We start from the raw sequence: 21,104 nt of genomic DNA, 5'->3' as shown, positions 1-21,104 counted from the left end.
AGTTTTAACTAAAAACAAACACAAGCAGATCCCAAGCCCATAAGTTGTGTTTGCCTAGCAAAATATTGAATATTCATGCCTCAGCAGTCAGTGAGAAAGGAGGAATTTTCTTGGGATGTGCTGTTTGAAGATTTGTGATCAATTCCTCATACAAAATGGCTTTTCCAGCCAATAATGTTGTATTTATGCTCCATTGTAAGGATGGATTTATTTTATTTTAAGGCATAAACTTGGAAAGAGTTTTTTAAAAATACCTGCATCTTCTAGCCAGTTGTAGGGAATCTCCAAGCATCTCAAAGGAGTAAAAAAGTACTTTGCTTTCTGGGTTGTAAGTAGATGCTGTACCAGCATATAATATGTCACAGTTCTTAAAACTAGCAGAAAACCATACCATTGTCTAGCCTTCTCATTGAGAGGTGAGAATGCACAGAGCAGAGACAAGACTGCAAGCCATACATTTCAGTCCAGGGCGCCAATCTTCTTGGCTGTCTTGACTGGATCATCTCTCAGTTCAGTTGTGTTCAATATGCCTGTAAAACCTATTTTAAACTACAAAGAAAAACCTGTTAAATTTAATACTGCATCCACGTAATCACTAACGATTATTCTTGTTTGGATACTTATTCCCCTGAAAGAGATGAATGGTAGATAACAAATGTTGCTCCAAATTCTGTAAACCTCTCTTTGAATTCAAAGTTTATTTATTTGGTTGAGTGTATGGTTTTGGTATGTATGCTGTCAGGCTTCCACTGTGTATGTTATTTATCCTTGTTTGGGAGCACTTAGAGCGGGTGGATAATGTTTTGATAAGCGTACTATTTTGAGCTGTATTTACTAGATTGTGACTACTTTGCCAGAGGTATCCAAACCTAGCTGCAAACCTGGTGTTTGGTGTTCTTGAGCATCTTCTCGTCAGAAAGAGCATGACTGGTGGAACACATGCACCTGTCTGGAAGCACCTATTTTGCTTTTCTATGTAAATATATTTCAGGTCGGAAATTGTCAAGTCTCTGTAGAAAACTTGTGTGTTCTGTTACTTTTATCATAAAGCAACGATTTCTAAAAAATCTGTGCTGAAAATTCTATAGATCTCCCTGACTCAAAAGGGCAGTTCTGATGATAAGCATGCTTACCTAGTGATTCATCTTTGAGTATACGTATTGGTGATTTATAAAAATCTCTCTGTCTTCCTGCTGCGCTGTAATACCAGCTAGGTTTTGGAGTTTTGTTATCTCAGATGCTAAAAGCAGTCTAGCCATAGCAGCGTGTACTTCCATGCAAGCTCTCTGCTAAATAGTGGCTGGGCTCCTTCTGGATGATGACTTGGTGGGGATGAGCCTTGCCACTGGCAAAATGTGGCTAGTCCTTTTTTATTCAGACCTCATTTTCCATTCAGGAAAGGATCTGGCTTGCTGTTGGATGAACATGGAGACTCTTCTTAGCACAGTTGTGTCAGACTGATTAGCAGAAGCCTACAGAGCAGGTGTTTTGCATGTAGAGAGGGCAAGGACAACCCTCCTGTTATGAAGTATATGTGTTAGAAGTGGGGAAACTGGAAAGGGAGAGTAATCTCTTTTCTGTGAGAGTTAGCCATAAAAGCTGATATACAGTCAGCTGCATTAGTTGGTGGTGATAGAGCAGTGGGATAGATTTGAAGGAACTCCAAATGATTTACTCCTGCTTTCAAGAGAGATTCTCAAATTGTGTCTGTGTGTTTCTGTCTCATGTTTAAGGAACAAATCCAGGTACAGTATTACCTGAGATTTCTTCAGCCAGGTATTTTGTTCTTCTGAAAGTGCTGGCTGGAGTAACAGCAAAGGACGTTCAGGATTGCTGTAGCTAGCCATCAGGCTAACGATGCAATGGTTTGTGTGGTGACTGGGACTTGTTTGAGCATGTCCACTCTGTGGAGTCATCTTCACACTGGTCTGTAGGTCCCTTGCAGCATGTTCTTCAGCCGTTGTGCTGGGGAAGCAGGTTTTGCTGGGGCAGAAGCAGTTTTTGATTAGGTGATGAGTAGATACAAGCTGATAATGTGTAAAACCTTGCTCTTTGACAGTGAAGTTAGTCTGGCAAAAAGAAGGAAATAAACGTTTTAAGGATCACACCTCTGGAAGAGTCTGAATAACGCATTTAATACAGGAAATGTGATGCTGTGGCACCCCTTGCCATGTGTGACAGTATCTTTATGTAGCATTTTTTGACAGGATAGATAATATTTTATTAAAAGACTGAGTGGGAGCTTTAACCTCAGTTTGGGAGTCTCAATAATTATACTTTACCTTCAAAAGCAGACCCAGTGACCAGCACTCATTTTGTTAGCAGATAAAGGCTGTTTTAAGTGCTTTGTTCAATATCACGCTGACCATTAATGTGGATCCTTGCCCCCCAACCTCCCCCCATCCTTTTTTAAAAAAAAATAAAATAAGAAAGGATTGCAGTATGTTGCAACCATAGTATCAATCTTCAGCTCTGTTTACCAAGCAGTACAAGCTAGAGTAATTTTTCTGCCAGGTGGAATTTGATACAGTTTTGTCTTTCCAATTGGTTGCTGTTCCACATTCTTGAGTTTGCTTTCCGAGAACTTTCTGTTTCTCTGAACTAGTTGGTTCCAACGTGGATGCATTTGTTGCTCTATATTCAGTGTTGAACTGTGTGAAATCAGACTGGTGATGAAATATTCCTGCAGTTATGATTAATTAGGAAAAAGCTTATTCGACAGTCCTAAAACTGTTCGACTGTCTTTAGTCTGTGTGAGTGAGCTATAGGTAGCATTAAATGAATAGAACCAGTACAATACATGAGATATAAAGCAATCTTTGAACTGCTCCCATCTGTTTGAAAAGTGTGATTGATGAGTTGCTGGCTGCAGGTGACAGGGTATGCATGTATGTGTGACATGTCACATGTCCCTCATATTGAATTCACTGTGTCATGTGATGTCCCTCTCTTTCCTCATGAATTTTATTTGTACTCTTCGGACAAGCAAACTAGCAGTGACTATATATATATATATATATAAAAAATATCAGAAGTGAATGAAGCATGAAGAAATTTAAATTTGTTGTTGTTTATAGAGTTTTCTTCAAAGCTTTTTAGAGCCCAAGGGCCTGGTAGCATTTGTATACTTGACAAGTATAGCAATATTATTTTGTTTTATCTATTAATTTTAAGTTTAGAAAACTTCAGTGGTTAAAAATATTGTCTGTTTTTCTTGCTGAAAGTCTTGCTCGGAATACCATTGTCAATAAGCTTACCAGAAACTGAAAATCCAATGTGTAGCTTCTAAGACCCGCCTTTTAGCCTTGATTTAAAACAAGACGTGAATGTTGTCTTTGGTGGCTGTCTTTGCTGATCAGGGTTGAAAAGTGTCATCGTTTGAAACTTCAGCTTTTGGGACACAGCTTTTCCTTCCCTGCCGAGATCCTCCAGTAGAAGGTAGAGAACAACTGAGTATTCTGAGCCTTCGTACATAAACCCCACCTGAATTAGGTTGCCTAAATTCTTTGTGGCTTGAAGAATTTCGCTGCTGTGGATGTTTGAGTGTTCTGCTTGCTGTTGTGGAATCTATGGAAGTGGTTACTCTCACTTGGAATGTTTTTAGTGCATCCCTTAAGGAAAGCCAGAGCATTTAAGAAATGGGGACGTCAAGGCAACCCTTTGACATGCGCAGTTCTGAATTTCAACACTGAATGCTATTCTTATTTTAATTTTTGCTATTTTTACCTGGTTCTTTCTTGGCTCAACGGCCCCTGGCGCCCATCAGTCTTATTGTTCTGTTGTCCTGTTTTGAACTTTTCAGGAGTACTTTTTGAAAAAAAATAATGGATTTTTTTGATAAATTGTCTGTATATAATTTTGAAATACTTAGCACTGGGTTTTGGTGTTACTGTACTACATCAGTAGTAATTGAAAGCTAAAAAATGGTCTTCTAAAACAGGGCAAGGCTATGCTATGCATTACTGCACAGATCCTTTTTCTCTTAATTTCATGAGTAAATGAATGGCCAATAACTGACCATGCAGTTCTTGTGTTACACTTTTTTTATATGTGCTATGTGGCAACAAGTTGCAGGACAGTTAGGCTTTTAATAACAGAAAAATGTATATATTTTAAAACGCTTGACCTGTTAATTTTCTAGTTCAGTGATAGATATACTAAAATTCTTTTTAAAAGCAGATATTCATGGCCTAATCCATACATGGATTTAAAATCTGGCTGCCTTCTGCGAATGGAGTAACATCAGCCAGTTGTTGCAGAGATGGCTGCTGAACTAAATAAATAGCAGTAAGACGAGTATTGAAAGCAGAAGTTTAGTCAGCTATTTTTGTTGGTACAGATATTTTCTCCAAATGTCTCTGATAATGGAAACTGTTGCGGTGAAAACTATGGTAATGTGTTATTCATAATTTATTGCGTTAACTTCAGGCCCAGGAAGATGCGGAGAAGCTGCGTTCAGTTGTGATGCCTATGGAGAAAGAGATTGCAGCGCTAAAGGAGAAATTGACAGGAGCTGAAGAAAAAATAAAAGAATTAGAAGCATCAAAGGTGAGGTGAAGTTGTAACTGTATCCTAATTTATATCTTGCATGATGCTAGTTTGATGCAGATAAGTCAAGTAAAATTTTGTAAGAGAGAAGAAGGTATCTTGCGAAACTTCATGCATCTTTTCTTCTGTAACCCAAATAGCATACTTGGTCTATATATGTTTTGCCATCTCTTAGTTTTGAGGGTTACATTACGTGGTGTGTGTGTGATCTGTGCTTAGCTTAAATTGCGTGGCTTCAGGTCTACTAGTAATAAAAAAGATCTAGAAAAATAACTGCTTTGCACCTTTCCAACAGCCTGGTCTTTAGATTATTGTCATGCTTGCAGTCACAGAAAGATTTACATTTGGCAGAATCCCTTTAATCTACTTCCATCCAGCATCTGCTATGTTTCATCTTCTAATCCTGGGCATAATACTGAGGCAGTATGGCCTGAATTTGTGTCCTAAAATTAAGTAAACCTTGGATTCATAGAAAGGGATACATTGGTCATAGCTGCCCAGAAATCAATGTAAGTGTTTATTTAGCATTTCTGTATTCTTCAGAAATGCCAGAACCTGTATGGAACTTTCTCAGCAGCTGTGAAGGGTAAATAATATCTACATCACTGTAAGATAGTTGCATTTAATGTACTGTTTTATACAGAAATGAAGAGGTATTTTGTAACAAATATTGTATCTTGAAAGTCACATAGGCTGAAATTGCAAAGTAACTTGCCATGTGGATGTTTTTAAGACATACAAATAAATACCTTCCTTGTCTTCTGGATCAGTTGTATTCTCATTTAAATAGATGCTCGTGGCTTTCTGGAATTATTTCTCCCCCTCCCTTTTTATTCCAACTTGGAGGTCTGTCTGGGATTTGGAAGAACAATGTCATTCATTGAACAGTCTAAAAAATTTTACTAGATTTACAGTCCAAGCTTGAGTGTTTTTCTTCATAGATTCTTTGTGCTTTATAGGTCAAATTTTTGAGATTGAAATGTTCCTAGAAATAATAGTTCTGCTTTTTCTCTTGACGCAAATAATACTTCCTTTTCATTGCCAGGATGAACGGGGGAAGATGAGGAAATGTGAACCTTCTCTTCTTGCTTGCTCTCAAAATGCTTTTCCCCCTCCCCCGCCTTTTTAATCTTTTTTTTCCTTTTCTTAAGAGTAGTCTAGAACTCCCCTTAGAACTTTTTTGCTTAATTTGGTTATAAAAATGATAGGTCATTCTTGTCACCCTCTTTTCTTGGAGGCAGGGCCTGAATAAAATTGATGATCCTTCAGGAATTGCATTGGGGTCTCTGTCGGTCTCCTAAAATCTGAGCACAGCATACTCTGGAATGAGTAGAACACAAGCACACATCTCTTGGAAAAAAAGAGAATAATCACTTTATCCATGCTTCTAGTTTATCAAGGGGTTGTTTTTAAAGAAATCTTAACTGTATATGGTGATTCTTAGCAAAGAAAATAACTTGGGCCGTTAATTCTTACCTATGGTCAATTCCACTTCATTATTCCTTCTGTCTGAAGTCGCTGGTAGTCCTATTTGAAGTCACCTTTTTCAGTTAATGGGAGAGAATTGCTATTTTATATCTAGTAAGGAGCTGGTTAAGCATGAATTTAGGAAGTTGTTGAAGTACTTCAATGTACAGTGCTGTAGAAGTGCAAGGTATTATTGACACGTTTTATATTAGATGGATATGAGGGCTGACGTGCAGAATGAGTAGTATGTTTGGCTTTGGTCATGATGAAACCCAGCAGATCTGCTTGAGTCATGCCATTTTGGTTTTCAGTGTCAAGTATTTAGCTGGATTAGGGAAACAATGCTGTCTTTTCTCTCTCTTTCTCCCCGCCCCCCTCCCTGTTCCATCCTTCCCGAGGGCTGTTCTCTGGGAGTCAGATACCTCCGCTTCCAAGGCTAAAAGGCCAGTAGGTACGAGACTTGGTACCTTAGGGCAGGACAAGTTCGCCTCACCATCAATGGCAAGTTAAAGCCAAAGGGCTATCTTGAACTCGTGAGCTGGTGTCTGTGGCGCCTGTACTGTGTTGAGGAAGACGAACACCAGCTCTGTGGAGCCAGTTAGGGATTGCCTGAAGGCTTTTTTTTTTTTTTTTTTTTCAAAATAGAAAAACCCTTGTGATTCCTGACTCAGCAAACCTTAAAACTGAATAGTGCCATAAAGAAATCTTTCAACCTGTTCCTTGCTCCAGGATGGGCTCCGTTTTATGAGCACCACGTTTGACAGATGTTTGTGTAACCCTAGCTTAAAAGGTTCTCACTGGAGATTCTGCAATCTCCGCAGGACATTCATTCCAGTTCTTTGTTAGCCTTGCTATTTAAAAAACAAGAAATAAAAAAAAAAAAGCTCCTAGTATATTTCTTCAGTCTTTTCTTGATGTAATAGCTTTTCATTGACAGATTTTCCTTTTTCTTTGCAGCCGTCTTTCATGAGTTTGAATGTTTTGGATTTTTTTTCTTGTCTGTCCCGTTTTCTCTCTTCTTAGACATACCATCCCTGGTTTAGGTCAGGTGTGCCTCGCAGTCGTGTTTTCTGACTACCTTTGTGCCTCTATTTTGAACATTCTCCACGTCCTACTTAGTTGTTGGCTTATCAAAGCTTATTAAAGGATTGCTTCATTGTCCGCTCTTCTTAGATATTTACCTCTTTCCCATCTCTGTGCCACTGCTGTTATGATCCAATTGCTATGTTTGTGATATACTGATATGTTTGATTTAGCAGAATTTTAATGAGTAACTTACAAATAAATACAAGTGCTACTTGCACACTGGTAGTTGAATATTTGTGGTTTCTAGAAATAAACGTGTCCTTCAGCACCTGTACATTACCCAAACAGGCGATGCTGTAACTTCTAACAAAAGGGAAATGCCTGAGAGTGTTCCCCCATTGAGATGATAGATTTCCCTCTTTTTATTCAGGTTAAAGAACTGAACCATTATTTGGAAGCCGAGAAGTCATGTAGGACAGATCTAGAAATGTATGTGGCTGTTCTCAACACGCAAAAATCAGTCCTGCAAGAAGATGCAGAGAAGTTGCGGAAAGAACTGCATGAAGGTATATCTAATAATAATCCTTTTGACTCTTCTATATTAAGGATGAAAAAACCAAGATAGGTGTTAATTCTTTTCTGATTTCTTATTTGAATTGGCCTTAAAGAAATTGTGGGGGGAGAAAGTAATATTTTAAATGTGAAAGCCCTTAAATGCTTACAGAAGAGTTGTGTGGAGTTCTTTTACGACAGAGAAAAACAACAGAACCATTCATTCTCTCAAGGGATGCTATTGAATTTCTGCTAAGTTCTTACAATATGGCAAGCTTCATTCTTATTAAAGTACTGGTGTCTTTTATTTGTGTGTGATTCTGAGCATTATTTCCACAATGTATTGATATGTCACCCTGAGGTATGTCAATTCTGAATACCTGGTGGTGGGATGGATGTGTAAATGTACGTGCATGCCAGTACAGTGCAGAATTGCTGCAGAGGAACGAAAACCGGAACCTTCTATTGAAATAAATAGGGAGGTAGACGACAGCACTAAAAAAAACCAAACAATTAGAATTCATGCATGAAGTTAAGGCATTAGTTATCTAATTGGGAAATCTTTAACTGTCAGTAATACATCCCTAATCACAAGCCAAGTTTGGGAATTAAGAAAATGTCTTATTTAATCCTAAATAGTTGTTGAACAAAGCTTCACTGTTCTTGCTTAGAATGATAATTACTTTTCTTCATGACAATGCTTCTCTTTGGAAAAGAGGTTAAAAATTCTGGTTCAGAATGACTCTCTATTTTTGAATAGTGTGCCATCTCTTAGAGCAAGAGCGACAACAGCACAACCAGTTGAAACACACATGGCAAAAAGCCAATGACCAGTTCTTGGAGTCTCAGCGTTTACTGATGAGGGACATGCAGCGTATGGAAATTGTTCTGACCTCTGAGCAGCTCCGACAGGTTGAAGAACTAAAAAAAAAGGATCAGGTTACTTGCTGCTTTTTTTTTTTTTTTTTTTAAATACTGTAGATGTAATGTGGTATAACAGTATGGAAATCACATGTTGGAGACAAGTTATTTAAGTGTGTTAATATTTCAAAAAATGATAGCTGACAGTTTCAATAGAAATTCTTTATTTGAATGACAGCCAAAAGTTATAAAAGAAACTCTCTATTTGTGCAATATTTTAATATTAACATATATCATAACCTTAACAGTGAAGTTGCCAATATTGTTAAATGAAAAGGTAATAATATCCAGAAGTTATATCTTGGAGGAAGAAACAGTCATCTGTGATGCAAAACATCTGGGTTAAGGATATTAGGATAGCACATTTCACTTATTTCTAGGTTTTTCCAATACAGTACCTAGCTCAGGCATAAATTAAGAGCTTAATGTTAAATTATCTTATGCAAGTGATTGTATACATGCTTTATGACTTAAGGTTCTATCATGTCTTTCTTTGGATTCTTTTTCCATATGTTATATCCCATTGATTAGAGCGATCAAGGCACTTCTTGTTTTCACATTTTGTTCTAATGTTCATGCTTGTATAATGGCTGTTAATGGGGCCATTAGTGATGCAAATATATTATCACATTCTATATAATAGCCAGCATAAGAGCTATTTTTGTTACTTATTTGGTAATCCCTGTAGTAGTGATTTTGGTCTAGATGATAGTTCTTAGAATAAAATTATTCCGGAACATAAAATGGCCGCTGAACTTGAAAATTAAGCTCTCATTTAAGTCAGTTTGGGTGCTTTGTGAAATGAACACTAGATTTTCAACCAAAAGAATCCTTGTGTGATAAATACTGGTGTTTTAACCGAAATGTTTTTGAGTGCCGCCTTTGTAGCTTAGTTTATCATGAAAGCTAATGTCATGACTACTCTGGCAAAATCAGATCTCTCTTATATGTGTTCTCTATCACACACTGATTTCTAGGAAGAAGATGACCAACAAAGGCTTAGCAAGAGAAAGGAGCAGAAGCAAAAAGATTCAGATGATGAAACGAAAGCTTCATGTTCTCTAGCCCCTGAGGAAACCCTTACCCAGCTCTCTAATGAAGAGGTAAAACGATTGGGTAGCTCAAACTGACTTTGAGGACTCATGCATTCCTCGGGGTGTTGATTCCAAATACAAATGCAGATTTGGTGCCATTTACTCCATGTAGTTTGTAATTCTTACTAAGCAATGAAAAGTCTTTGGAGTTGCACTTGAATATGTAAGTTATAATAAAGAGTGGAAGACAATACTTCCCAATCCTGCGAGGTGCTATTAAAATCTGTAATTCGCTTTCTGCATTCTGGTTGCTAACTGCCGTTAAATTCTCTTGGGATTTATAACCCACATTCTAACGCACCTAAACGTTCAGAATTAAACCAATTATATCTGAACATTCAGCAAGTATATTGTAGCTGCTTTACTAACCTGCTTGTTGAATTCTGTACTAAACTTACACTGGTTAGGCAAGTCTGAGGTCACTGTGAAGTTAGGCTGTTGCTCACCATGTGCAAAATAGTGTCATGTATGTGTCTGTATGTATTAAGCTACATCCAGCTGTGCGAGTGGAGGTTTTTGGCCACACGTGTTTAGCAACCATAAATCAGCTTTTTTTAGCAAAACCCGTAGCTGGAGCTCAGCACCAAGTTTTGCAGAAGCTGCTTGAAGTTACTCTAAGTAAACGCATTGTAACAGCCAGAAAAAAGCAGCGCTGGTGGATGCCATTTGGGTGTTGTAGGTAGTCATACCCTGGGACAAGCTGAATTTTTATTTGCAGTTTGCCTAAGCTTTTCACTTGTGAGGAAACAAGTCCAGTGAGCACACAGGTTGGAACTTGGAAACAGCATCAAAATGGGCGGTTACTTCTCCTTTTTGACTGCATTTCACTTGTTTATCTGATCATCTGACAGGTTCTATTTTGGTTTTGTAAGTCAAAATAGGGACAAATTAATAAAAACAAACTGAGTTTTGTGCTATAGAACCTTATGTAAGCTTCAAGAGATTTGAGGATTTGCAGTGAGCCAGTATTTTGCATGTTTTGCTTATCCTTTTTGAAGGGATATACTTCTAGAGTCTGTCCTTTATTCTTATGAATTATTTATAACACTTCAAAATGCAGAAAGAGGTTCAAAATCATAACATCTAAATGCAGCTGAGATGTAGCTCTACCCTTTATCTCACAGAAAGGACAGTAATGATACAACTTCCTATTCCAAATTCTGCGTATGCTAACACTTCTGTATCCAGATATGCAAATGAGACATACTGATGGTGAACAAAAATTTTATCTTCTGATGTTTTCTTTAATCTTGGTTTCTAGGATACTCTTTAGTCCCTCAATCACAACATTTATTTAATTCTAGGAATTATACATAATGGAAAACTTTACATGTTGAGAAAGGGCATAATTTCCAGAGTGGTTTTGGTTTTGTTTATGGATTTGGTTTTGTTGCTATTTATGACCTCCTTTTAACTCTACAGAATGTATTTTACGAGTTGTGTTATCGGTTATGTCTTGCAACTTGTCATAATTTGACTTCTGAACTCTTCTCTTACTGACCGGTTTGCAATAAAAACAAGTGATTTGTTAACTATTGCCAAACAGTTGTCTGAAGATGCAGTTTTATATGTCTCTTTTCTCTTGACTTTTTGTTACAAACTTGTATATATACATGTAAATAGAAATAATACACCTAAGAATTATTAAAACAAGGCATTTACAACAGTCATAAAAACAGTAGTACATAAGATATAGTTATAAACACCTATATGGAAGTACCAGCTGCCTGCTGGTCTCTGCTGGACCTATTTCAGAAATGATTGTTTTTCTCAAGAGACCTGTTTTCAGTGTTGTTTTCTTTACATGTTTAATGGCAAAGCAGAAGTACATAATACATCGGAAAGTATTTTGAAAGCAGTCATAATTTTTAAATCAAGCATTACTGCTCTCTTTTCAGTGCTACACATAAATAAAAATAGATCGGTAGACTTAATGTGCCTTATATACATCACAGGACAGTTAGTGTGGCTTTTGGTATTGGCATTCCCCAGGATACCTTTCTGTTTAAGCCCAACCTTTTCCCTTTATTTGTTGTCTTTAAAAGATAAAATAATCTTTTAAAGAAAAACTTTCTTTCTCTTACAATATTTTTCTTCTGCTTTGAGTGTCTGACAAGAAACTGAAGAATATTCACTTGTCAGTATAGAGTAGATTTTAAGTATATATTTGCCATTTATTTTTATGCTAATGTAATTTTTTTGCTGAATTTACTTGTGGAATGGTGTATTTTTCTTCTGTTGTGTAGATTATAGTTTTAGAAGTGCTATTGCATGTATACCTTTGTGGAAGAAGAAAGACCTTGTTTCCAATATTGGAAGATGTAAGGTGACTGTGTCCTTGCTTGTCTGGCAGGAGGACAGATTCTTACAGAAGCACTCTGTTAACATAAGACTTTTCTTTTTTTTTTCTTTCCCCCCCTTGTTTGTTTTGGGTTTTAATTCTACATTTCAGTTCTTTCTCCTTTTCTCTGCTATCTTAAGCTTACTGATTGTATGCTGTTGCCAAAGCCAATTGAAATTTGCTTCAGCCATGTCTGGCAACTAGTGTCCAGCATTCTTCTTGTACCATGCTTCTAAAATGAAGTATATAATTTTTTTCTTCCTTGTTTGTTCAATTCCAGGTGCAGGTAAATAGCACCCATGGCTCAGTCCACTCATTGGATGCAGACTTGCTTCTTTCTTCTGGCGAATCTTTCAATAAATCAGATAATGATATGTTTAAAGATGGACTACGGAGAGCACAGTCAACAGACAGTCTAGGGACTTCTGGATCTTTACAGTCCAAAGCTTTAGGATACAACAACAAAGCAAAATCTGCTGGGAACCTGGATGAGTCAGATTTTGGACCACTTGTTGGAGCAGATTCAGTGTCTGAGAACTTTGATACGGCTTCCCTTGGGTCTCTGCAAATGCCAAGTGGGTTCATGTTAACCAAAGATCAGGAAAAAGCAATCAAAGCAATGACACCAGAGCAAGAAGAGACTGCCTCCCTTCTCTCCAGCGTTACACAAGGGGTGGAAAGTGCTTACGTATCTCCTAGCGGTTACCGCTTGGTTAGCGAGACGGAGTGGAACCTGCTGCAGAAGGAGGTGGGTACCCACAGCACAGGCAGCCTGCGTGTTGGGGGCTGCCCGCTGGGTGAAAGCTCTTCCTCCTTTGCTTTACACAGGCAGGTGTGGAAGGAAATGGGCATCATCATATCTAGCGTGTTCACTTTCCTCTCTTGGAATACTTCTGTAGGTAAAGCACATCGGATGAAAACCACGTTGGCTCACCCTGCTCCAGGGAAAGTCAGCTTTACAGGATATTTTTGCAGTTAAGGGAGAGTCTGGCAGAGGTGCTGTTGGTGTTGCACCGATGTGAGAGGGTGAAAAAAGATGGGAGAACTCAAAGAAAAGGAGAAAACAGGAAGCTAAGGAAAGGCTGTTTTAGTGGCGCTGATGCTAACCAAAAAAGTGTGCAGATTAATGGAAGGAGCAGAGCCAACCTGGTTTGTACAACCAGAGTGTACAACCCAGGGTTTTACTGAGGATTGTGCATGGAGGGCAATTTAGAAATGAGCAGCCAAGATATGCGTAACAGACAAAGCTACCACAAAGGAAGCTTCAGAAAATTGTTGGGGACTTGCTTCATCAGAAACCAATTTCTCAGAGGGATAAGCAGCAGATTAGACTTAACACTGTGCCAGTTCCAGTGTGGGTCACCAAGAATTGTTGCTTCTGGGTGTTCTGCCTGTCAGTTTTTCAGCAGCTTTACATGATGCCAGTTAAAAGCTTGCATTTGGTTTGTTGTTGAAAAGAGGAGTATTGTGGGGCTGCTGTGGTTACTCTTTCAGAAGAAGAGAGGCCAAGGAGCAACACTTTAGGGGGAAGAAAAGACAGGGGAGGAGATAGCAATCCAGAATGGGTGAAAAGGAAGAAAAGGTGGGGGGAAGGGCACGAAAGGAGTGTAAAAATGCAGCGAAAGAGAAGAGGCCAAGCAAAGGAGAGATGAAATTCAGAACTAGCAATATTTTATATCTTCAGCTTGTTGGAATTCAACTGAATCTGCAAATCATTACTTAAGATGTCTTTCCAAACTATTGTAAAGTTGCTTTATTTTTTGTTGTGTTGCTACTAATTTGTAGTATCTGGAGAAATTATGGTGTAGTAATCTCAAGGCTGAGTTAAATCCTCTCCTCTTGAGTATTTCCTTGCCCTGTTGACATTTCACTGACACTTTACTCAGACCCTTTCGCAGAATTCCGAACAGAAACGCCCTGCTTCCCCCATGCTTCTGGAGGTAGGGTATGTGAGTGGCACTCTGTGGGTGGGACATGGGGCAACAAATACAGCTCAAACCTGACTTGCAGCTGGAGCTTTGGTAAAATCTCCGTTTGTCCCCTTGGCCAAAACCATGACAATTTCAAAGTGGCAGCTGGTTTAGTCTTTGTATCCCTGCTGTACACCCCAACACTTACTTTTTTTTTAAACTCTCCTATTTATATATTATTATTTTTTTTTAGATCTGCCTGTCTTCTACTTTATTCTTTCCCAATTGTTCTTCTAGCTGATTATTCAGTCTACTGAGCCGTACTGGAGGAGGATATTAAAAAGTGAATAAAGCTTGATGACTGTTACAGAACAAAACCAGTATGTGCCATTGAAAAATATTCAGAGTTCAGTTGCAGGACAAAGAAGATTTAAGAAAGTCTTGACCTGATGAACTGACTTGCTTTTTAATTGCTTTGTGTTAATTTAAAAAAAAAATACACACACACTCCCCCAGAAGAAACCCAAAACCCAAACCACACACACACAAAAGACCCAAAAGCAAAACAAAAAACCTCCCCCCAACACATACACAAAACCCTTACAACCAAACACCATAGTATTGTGTTTGTAGTTTGATTGTAATACAAAATAATTCCATGAAAACCCGCTACAGCCTGTTGAAGGCTTTTCTCAGAGATGTCTGTTTCTGTACAGGTAATTAAGTAATATATTTCAAAAGGACACACTGAGGGACTTGAACTCTTGCATGTCATGGCTTATTGCTTTTGTGCTAATAGTGGGACTCATGCCAGGAAAAGCTGATATCCTGCAGCTGATTTTACGTTATCCTTTACTTCTAGAGCAACTTAATCTTGCCATTACCTGATTCTGCCACTGCCTTTTATCTGTAACATTTTGTGATCACACAACACACCTGAGAGTATGTAGCACTCCTGCATTCCTTGAAGAATTTTATGGCCTTTCTGGCAGGTGATAACTCTGTGTTCTGCAGGTGCAGAATGCAGGGAACAAGCTGGGTAGACGCTGTGATATGTGCTCGAATTATGAGAAGCAGTTGCAAGGTATCCAGATTCAGGAGGCTGAAACGAGAGACCAGGTGGGATTTCTCTTCTAGCTTTAGCAAGATTTTTGTGGCTATTTGAACTACTAAGGATGCAACAATGCTGTTTTATTCATTGGCTTTAATTGAACAATGTCAACATGCTTTAAAATCTGAATAACTTCTGACATTTTATCGATATAACCTGATTTGGTTTTGGTGTGTGGTCATGAGCACGACATGTATGTATTTCTTAAGGATTCACCTTAGAGTCACTTTATCCAGTGCTCTAAGATCAAGCAGTAAAGGCACTCTTCTATAAAAAGCATTGTGCTCATGCTGAAGTCAGTATCTTTCATAATTTATATTCTAAAATGCTTGTCATGCATTAAATTCTATTATCTTTGATACTGCAAGAATTGTTAACAGCAAAGGAAAACTAGAGGACCTCATCCTCGCAGCGTAAAATGACTGTAAAGTAGTGGAGGATGTATTTTTCCTGCCATATACTGAAGAACAATTTTCAGATGGGTACAGAGGGCATGAGTCACATTCTGCTTTGAAAGAAGTGATTGAAGTTGTTACATGGTGATGGTCCAGTGCGGTTTGATGTCCCGTGTTTCTGTATAGGTGTAATCTGTGATGCAGGGTGTTTCAGAAGAACAACGAAGGAGCTTCTGGGTTGCGTAGGGTTTTTGAGGGATTTTGTTTTGTGGTTTGGGGGTGCGATGGGGTAGGTTATGTTTATGATCAGGAAATAAATGCTCCTCAAAAGAATGGAAAATTTATTTTGTTATAACGACACAGGTGAAAAAGCTGCAGGTGATGCTGAGGCAGGCTAATGATCAGCTGGAAAAGACAATGAAAGATAAACAGGAATTGGAAGATTACATGAAACAAAGTGCTGAAGACTCTTCTAATCAGGTACAAGCATTTTGAAATCAAGATGGTAGGAATTATGAATGTTATTCAAAGATATGTAACTAGATCTTGTCTTCTGTTAGATGTGGATGGGACTACCTGCTCCAGAGGCAACAAAAATGAGAGTTTCTAGTTAGTTATGCTCTGCCTGAGTCTGCCGCAGTTTCCTGATAAGTCTGACATGCCTCTAATATCATCCGATCCAATTTTGACCCTAAAGTTTCACCTCTAATTTTGAAATCCGTTACAGAGGTGATAATTGGAACTTGAGTAGTGTTGGAGTTTTGAGGTGACCTGTGTATAAAATCACCCGAACATGCAAAAGTAGTCCTGTGTCCTTGCCGGTAGAAGAGTGGTAGTACTCATACCACTTGCTCTCATCCACACTTGACAGCCAATTAATGGACCTGTGGTGGAGACATACAGTTAACGAGTAGCTGAGCAGGCGGTAACAGTAGCTGGTCCAAAAAGACTTCTTTTCAGCAGGCTGTTATTTTATAGATTTCTCAGACTGAGGGCTGCATAACTCTCCTGGAACAACAGAGCCAAACAAGATGTGTAGTAGTCATAGCTTTAAAATAAAATAAAATAAAATAGATCATCTTTGGCCCATCAAAGATTACAGTATTAGGTAAATGCTGTGTACAAGGCTTTGAACTTCCAGCTCAAGCGAAGTAAAATTTTCTGTCTCCCATCCCACCCAGTATTTTCTTCTTACTAAGGAAACAGTAGTTATTAGGTAAAGTCTGTCTTAACAGGAATATGTTTATACATTTGTTCTTTTGGCTGTACTGGGGTGCTCTTAATGAAGTAACGCTTCTTCTTACTGTCAAGCATGTGTTGTAGAACAACTTAACTGTCAAGTTTTTGAAGATCTGTGCGTTCAGAGTATGATACAAAAAATTACCTTATAGCAAATGCTGAAAACTTAGGTAGTAGCTTTTCAGTTTCCCTTCAGTGTCTTTGAACTGGCTTACATTTAAGTTTGATTAGAATTAACTGTTTCTTTGTTGTTTAGAGTTTGGTAAATAGAATATATTATTGGCATACAAGCACAGCATCTCTTCTTACTGACTTGAGCTGCACAAACGCTTTACTGAGCGAGGAATTAACTAAACTTCAGTGGATTAGCTTGACATTTCAAAGTGTATTTTAGTATTGATAAGAGGCAAGAGAACTTCAGTAGTTATTTCTTCTTCCAACTCTGTTTCATGCTTTATATCTTTGTCTGTGTGGCTTCTCTCTTTTTTTTTTTTTTTTTTTTTTTTCCAGATCTCTTTGCTTATGGCTAAATGTCAAAAGTCGGAGAACTTCCTTGGCGAACTGCAGCAGGCGTTTTTGCAAGCAAAGAGAAGTGTCCAGGAGCAAATGGTAAGACAGCTTAAGCCCAGAGATCACTCGAACAGCACTATTTGTCTGACCTTTGGAGCCCAGTGTGTTTGTCAAAGGCTTTGTCTTGCCACCCAGCCGACAACTGTGCGTGTTGACACGTAAAGACGGTGATTGAATGAGCCCTGATAGCAAGTGCTGTTTGTGGCATTGGTCTGTCATACTTTCTGTGTATATGCATGCTGATGAGCATGGAGATGACTCGTCAGCTTCCTTTCCCCCTTACTCATTATGTACATGCCATGCCCATTTAGTATCTTATTTCACCTCAGATCTGGAGATAGATTAGATTTTCTCTAGACAGTTTTTTAGGATTCATTGAAAGTACCATCCCTAGTAATTATTTTCTGGAGTTTTAGAGATGAATGCTCAACATTTTTACAGGTCAGACTTAAATTATCAGCCCTAACACCCAGGAAGAGAGATGTATGGGAACTTACTTTTTTTTTTTTAAAAAAAAACCAACTATTATGAGCATTTTGCAGGAATTAAGCCAGAAAATAGGAATAGGGGCTCTTTTTCTAGGGTAAAGCAAAATCGAACTTCCTTAGAGCTGTTCATTCCCTTCTATATTAGAATTATGTTTCTTCTCTCGCGCAGCATTGCGGGGACTAAGAGCGTTCATTCTCGGGAAGCCCAGTATTGCATTCCTGGGGCCTGGGATTGTCTGTAGGACATCAGGGCACCGCTTGCAGAAATTTTTTTTTGTTCTGCATGAGAGTGTGCCTAATGGAGATGCAGGAGATTCAGAAAATATATTGATCTGAATATGCCCTTCGCCTATAATACAAAGGGCAGCTTCTGTCAGAGTTCAAGTCCCTGTTTCCCCACTCCAAAGCAATTGTTCCTCTCAGAAAATTTGACTGGATTTTTTTCTTTTGTAATGCAAGCAAAACTATGTTTTCTTAATCCTTTTTCTTTACAAGAGGTCAGCTGGTTTTGATCTTTTCCTCAAAGAGACAGTGGGAGGCAGACACCTACCATAGAAAGTTTCAGAATGAATGTTGAAGGTTTTTGAATAATCTGATATTGCAGCTGAGTTCTTAGGAGGTGGTTTTAATAAACATCATTGCCAGTTCCCAAAACATGTGATTTCCCTGCCCCCCCCGCCTCCCCTGCATGAGTACAGCTAGCTAATGGATAAATATGGAAGAAAACTGGGAGACTTAAACGGTGGTGTATTTATCACTTGCTTCCTCCTAGCTGCCTGTGCAGTTACCACGATCTTGCCTTTATTTCTGGTGCATAGGCCAGGCAAGAGGGCTCATGTTGATCCACACAATCACTTTGTTTCCCTTCCTTACTAAGAATATCAATTTGAATGACAGTAATGGTACTAGTAATGATAGAACCGGGGCATGAAGAGGTTCAAGTATGACCCTAAATGTGAATTTATGCTTTTCTTTGCACTGGAGGCTGTCCTGACGCAGTCAAGGGAGCAGGTTTCAGAAGAGTTGGTGAGACTGCAAAAAGATAACGAAAGTCTTCAAGGAAAACATAGCTTGCATGTGTCTTTACAGCAAGCCGAAGATTTCATTCTACCAGAAGCAGCAGAGGTAAAATGTTTTTAAACCATTAACACAAACAATGCGTGTGACTAGATCACACTGGAAGAACCTCCTTTTTCAGAAAGCTGGCTCAAATAGCACAGCGAACAATAATCTCTGGATTTTGAGTCTGTGAGTCTGTGATGTACAAAATCAGCGGTCTGATCTCACTGTGCCTTGAGCATGCTTCAAGGCGTGGAAGGACAATAACAAAATGAGTTAACTATGGCCTGACAGCTGCTCTGTTGTCAGTAGCGTGTGAATTTATCCCAGTTCAGCCAGCTTAAGCTGTATTTTGCAACTGGGCACGCAAGTGTTCAGTCACCATGGCTCTGATCTAGATATTGATTCAATAAATCAAGCTAAGTCAGTCACTTGAGTTTCTGTCCAGGTGTTAAGACCAGTAATAAGCCTGAGCCTAGAATAATGATAAGCCTTGTCATCCTTTTCACGGCCGCTCGCTTACACTCGAGCACATCAAGATTAAAAGATTGTGGGGGTGGTGTCATAGGCCTGTGGAGACATGAATCTTGACACATTCTTCATGTACTTTGGCCAAGCAAACTGCAGTTTTGTTTTGATATTTTGCTGGATGCAGGATCTGGTAGGGTGGGACAGACCTCTGGTAGCATAACTTTGTCTTTGGCTTGTATGCTGATAAATAGAGCACTGTGTGTATCTGGAGATCATAATACAAATCTTTGCTAATCATTGATTCAGGAGCTCCGTGAGCTGATTTTAAAATATCGTGAAGACATCATTAGTGTGCGGACAGCAGCAGATCACCTTGAAGAGAAGCTTAAGGCGGAGATTTTATTCTTAAAAGAGCAGATTCAAGCTGAGCAATATTTGAAAGAAAATATAGAAGAAACTCTACAGCTGGAAATAGAGAATTGCAAAGAGGAAATAGGTGAGCAAGGGTAAACCAGTCTCAAAATAGGAATATTAGGAATTAGTAAGGTAAGTGAAGACTTGATTTCATCATAAGTAGACTTACCTGAATTTTAAATACTGTCTGGTTTTGATAGCAGATACACCAAAGCTGTGCAGCTGAAAACAAAAGCAGAATTACTTGTTTACCTTTGAGGTACCTTTGATGTAGCGTGTGCTTAATTCTGCTTTAAATATTAACAGAGGTAAACAGGGTATGTCCAGTTCCCTGTGTTTTTCTTGCATTTAAGCTTTATTATTCTTGTTTTTCAGCTTCCATTTCCAGTTTAAAAGCTGAACTGGAAAGAATAAAAGTGGAAAAAGAACAGGTAAGGAGCCCTTTCACTGTGGGATTTTGGGGTTTGTGGTTTTGTTTTGTTTTGCAGGTTTTTTAAACAATCCTATTAGGATTCTTTTTTTCTGCTGGTTCTGTCAGCGACACTGTGTTGCTGTCTTTGACATCAACCTCTTGCTATCAGAGAAAATGAACTTTTTTTTTCCCCATCTGCCTTTGAAGTTTCAGTAACACTTTAGATATATTTTTGTACAGTGTTTACTGTGCCCAGTATTGGGAGGGAAAGAGCTGAACTAAGGAGAGAATTGTGAAACACATAACATTGTTGTTCCTTCATCTCAGCGTGCTTCTGGGGTGCTGGAGGGCTGGCTTGTTGGTGTGGAGAACCTTTCCTTAAGAAGGAACACTAGTCTGTGCGTTTGCACAGATTTTCTTGCTGAAGGCTCTGGCACTGCGCTGGACACTCTCAGACTGTTGCAACTCTTGGTATCACTAAGAGTGTAGGTGCGCCTGTGTTGTAGTGGCACCTGTGTAGTTTCTGTGACTGTTTCAAAGGAAGCACACGTAAGGTCATGCCTGGAGCTCCAAGGCACAGAATTGATGCCACTGTAGGACTGGGACACGTCCCTAGTTCTTTTCTTTAAAAGGTGTTTTGTCTGTTTGTTAAAATGTAACCTAAATACTGGGTTAAGTAATTTCTAACTAATATTAGGCTACCTAATGATAACAATGTAAATGTCAGGTTTGGCCATTTCTCTCCAGCTCTAAAAAGAAATAAATGCAGAGGAGATGTTATTTAGGTGTTTTCTGTGTCCCTCGGAGAGGTTGTTTAGGTGTATTTCTGAGTCCCAGGAAAGACACGTAGGCTATATTTCCTGTATGGAGGAACTGTGAGAAATTGAAACGTTTAGGAGATTTAGTTAATACTTCTTTTATTATTTTAATATAGTTGGAAAGTTCTTCGCAGGAAAACCTGCAGCAGCTGGAGACTCTGCAGGAAGCAAAAAACGCTCTAGAAGAACAGCTGAAGAGGGAGACTGCAGCAAAGGTAGCTGTGATGTCTGGGTATGATGTATATACGCATCTTCTATGATGGGGTCA

At 38.7% G+C, this 21,104-nt stretch overlaps 1 protein-coding gene across 4 annotated transcripts in view; it reads left to right on the top strand.

Annotated features, from left to right (window-relative positions):
• The window catches only part of RABEP1 (rabaptin, RAB GTPase binding effector protein 1), a 49,335-nt gene that overhangs the window by 24,637 nt on the left and 3,594 nt on the right, over positions 1-21,104 (top strand). For all 4 annotated transcript variants that reach the window (XM_055796732.1, XM_005240479.4, XM_055796734.1 and 1 more), the window contains 12 exons: positions 4,429-4,548; positions 7,472-7,607; positions 8,354-8,532; positions 9,492-9,617; positions 12,230-12,697; positions 14,874-14,978; positions 15,729-15,845; positions 17,115-17,213; positions 18,647-18,787; positions 19,499-19,688; positions 19,982-20,037; positions 20,953-21,051. In XM_055796732.1, the coding sequence (XP_055652707.1) occupies positions 4,429-4,548; positions 7,472-7,607; positions 8,354-8,532; positions 9,492-9,617; positions 12,230-12,697; positions 14,874-14,978; positions 15,729-15,845; positions 17,115-17,213; positions 18,647-18,787; positions 19,499-19,688; positions 19,982-20,037; positions 20,953-21,051 (1,836 nt within the window). The remainder of the gene's footprint in view (positions 1-4,428; positions 4,549-7,471; positions 7,608-8,353; positions 8,533-9,491; positions 9,618-12,229; positions 12,698-14,873; positions 14,979-15,728; positions 15,846-17,114; positions 17,214-18,646; positions 18,788-19,498; positions 19,689-19,981; positions 20,038-20,952; positions 21,052-21,104) is intronic.

This window comes from Falco peregrinus, chromosome 2, assembly GCF_023634155.1.
Source record: "Falco peregrinus isolate bFalPer1 chromosome 2, bFalPer1.pri, whole genome shotgun sequence".
In the NCBI taxonomy this organism is placed as follows: domain Eukaryota; kingdom Metazoa; phylum Chordata; class Aves; order Falconiformes; family Falconidae; genus Falco; species Falco peregrinus.
The sequence above is the reverse complement of the archived record's forward strand: the minus strand, read 5'-3'. Positions and strand labels throughout refer to the sequence as shown.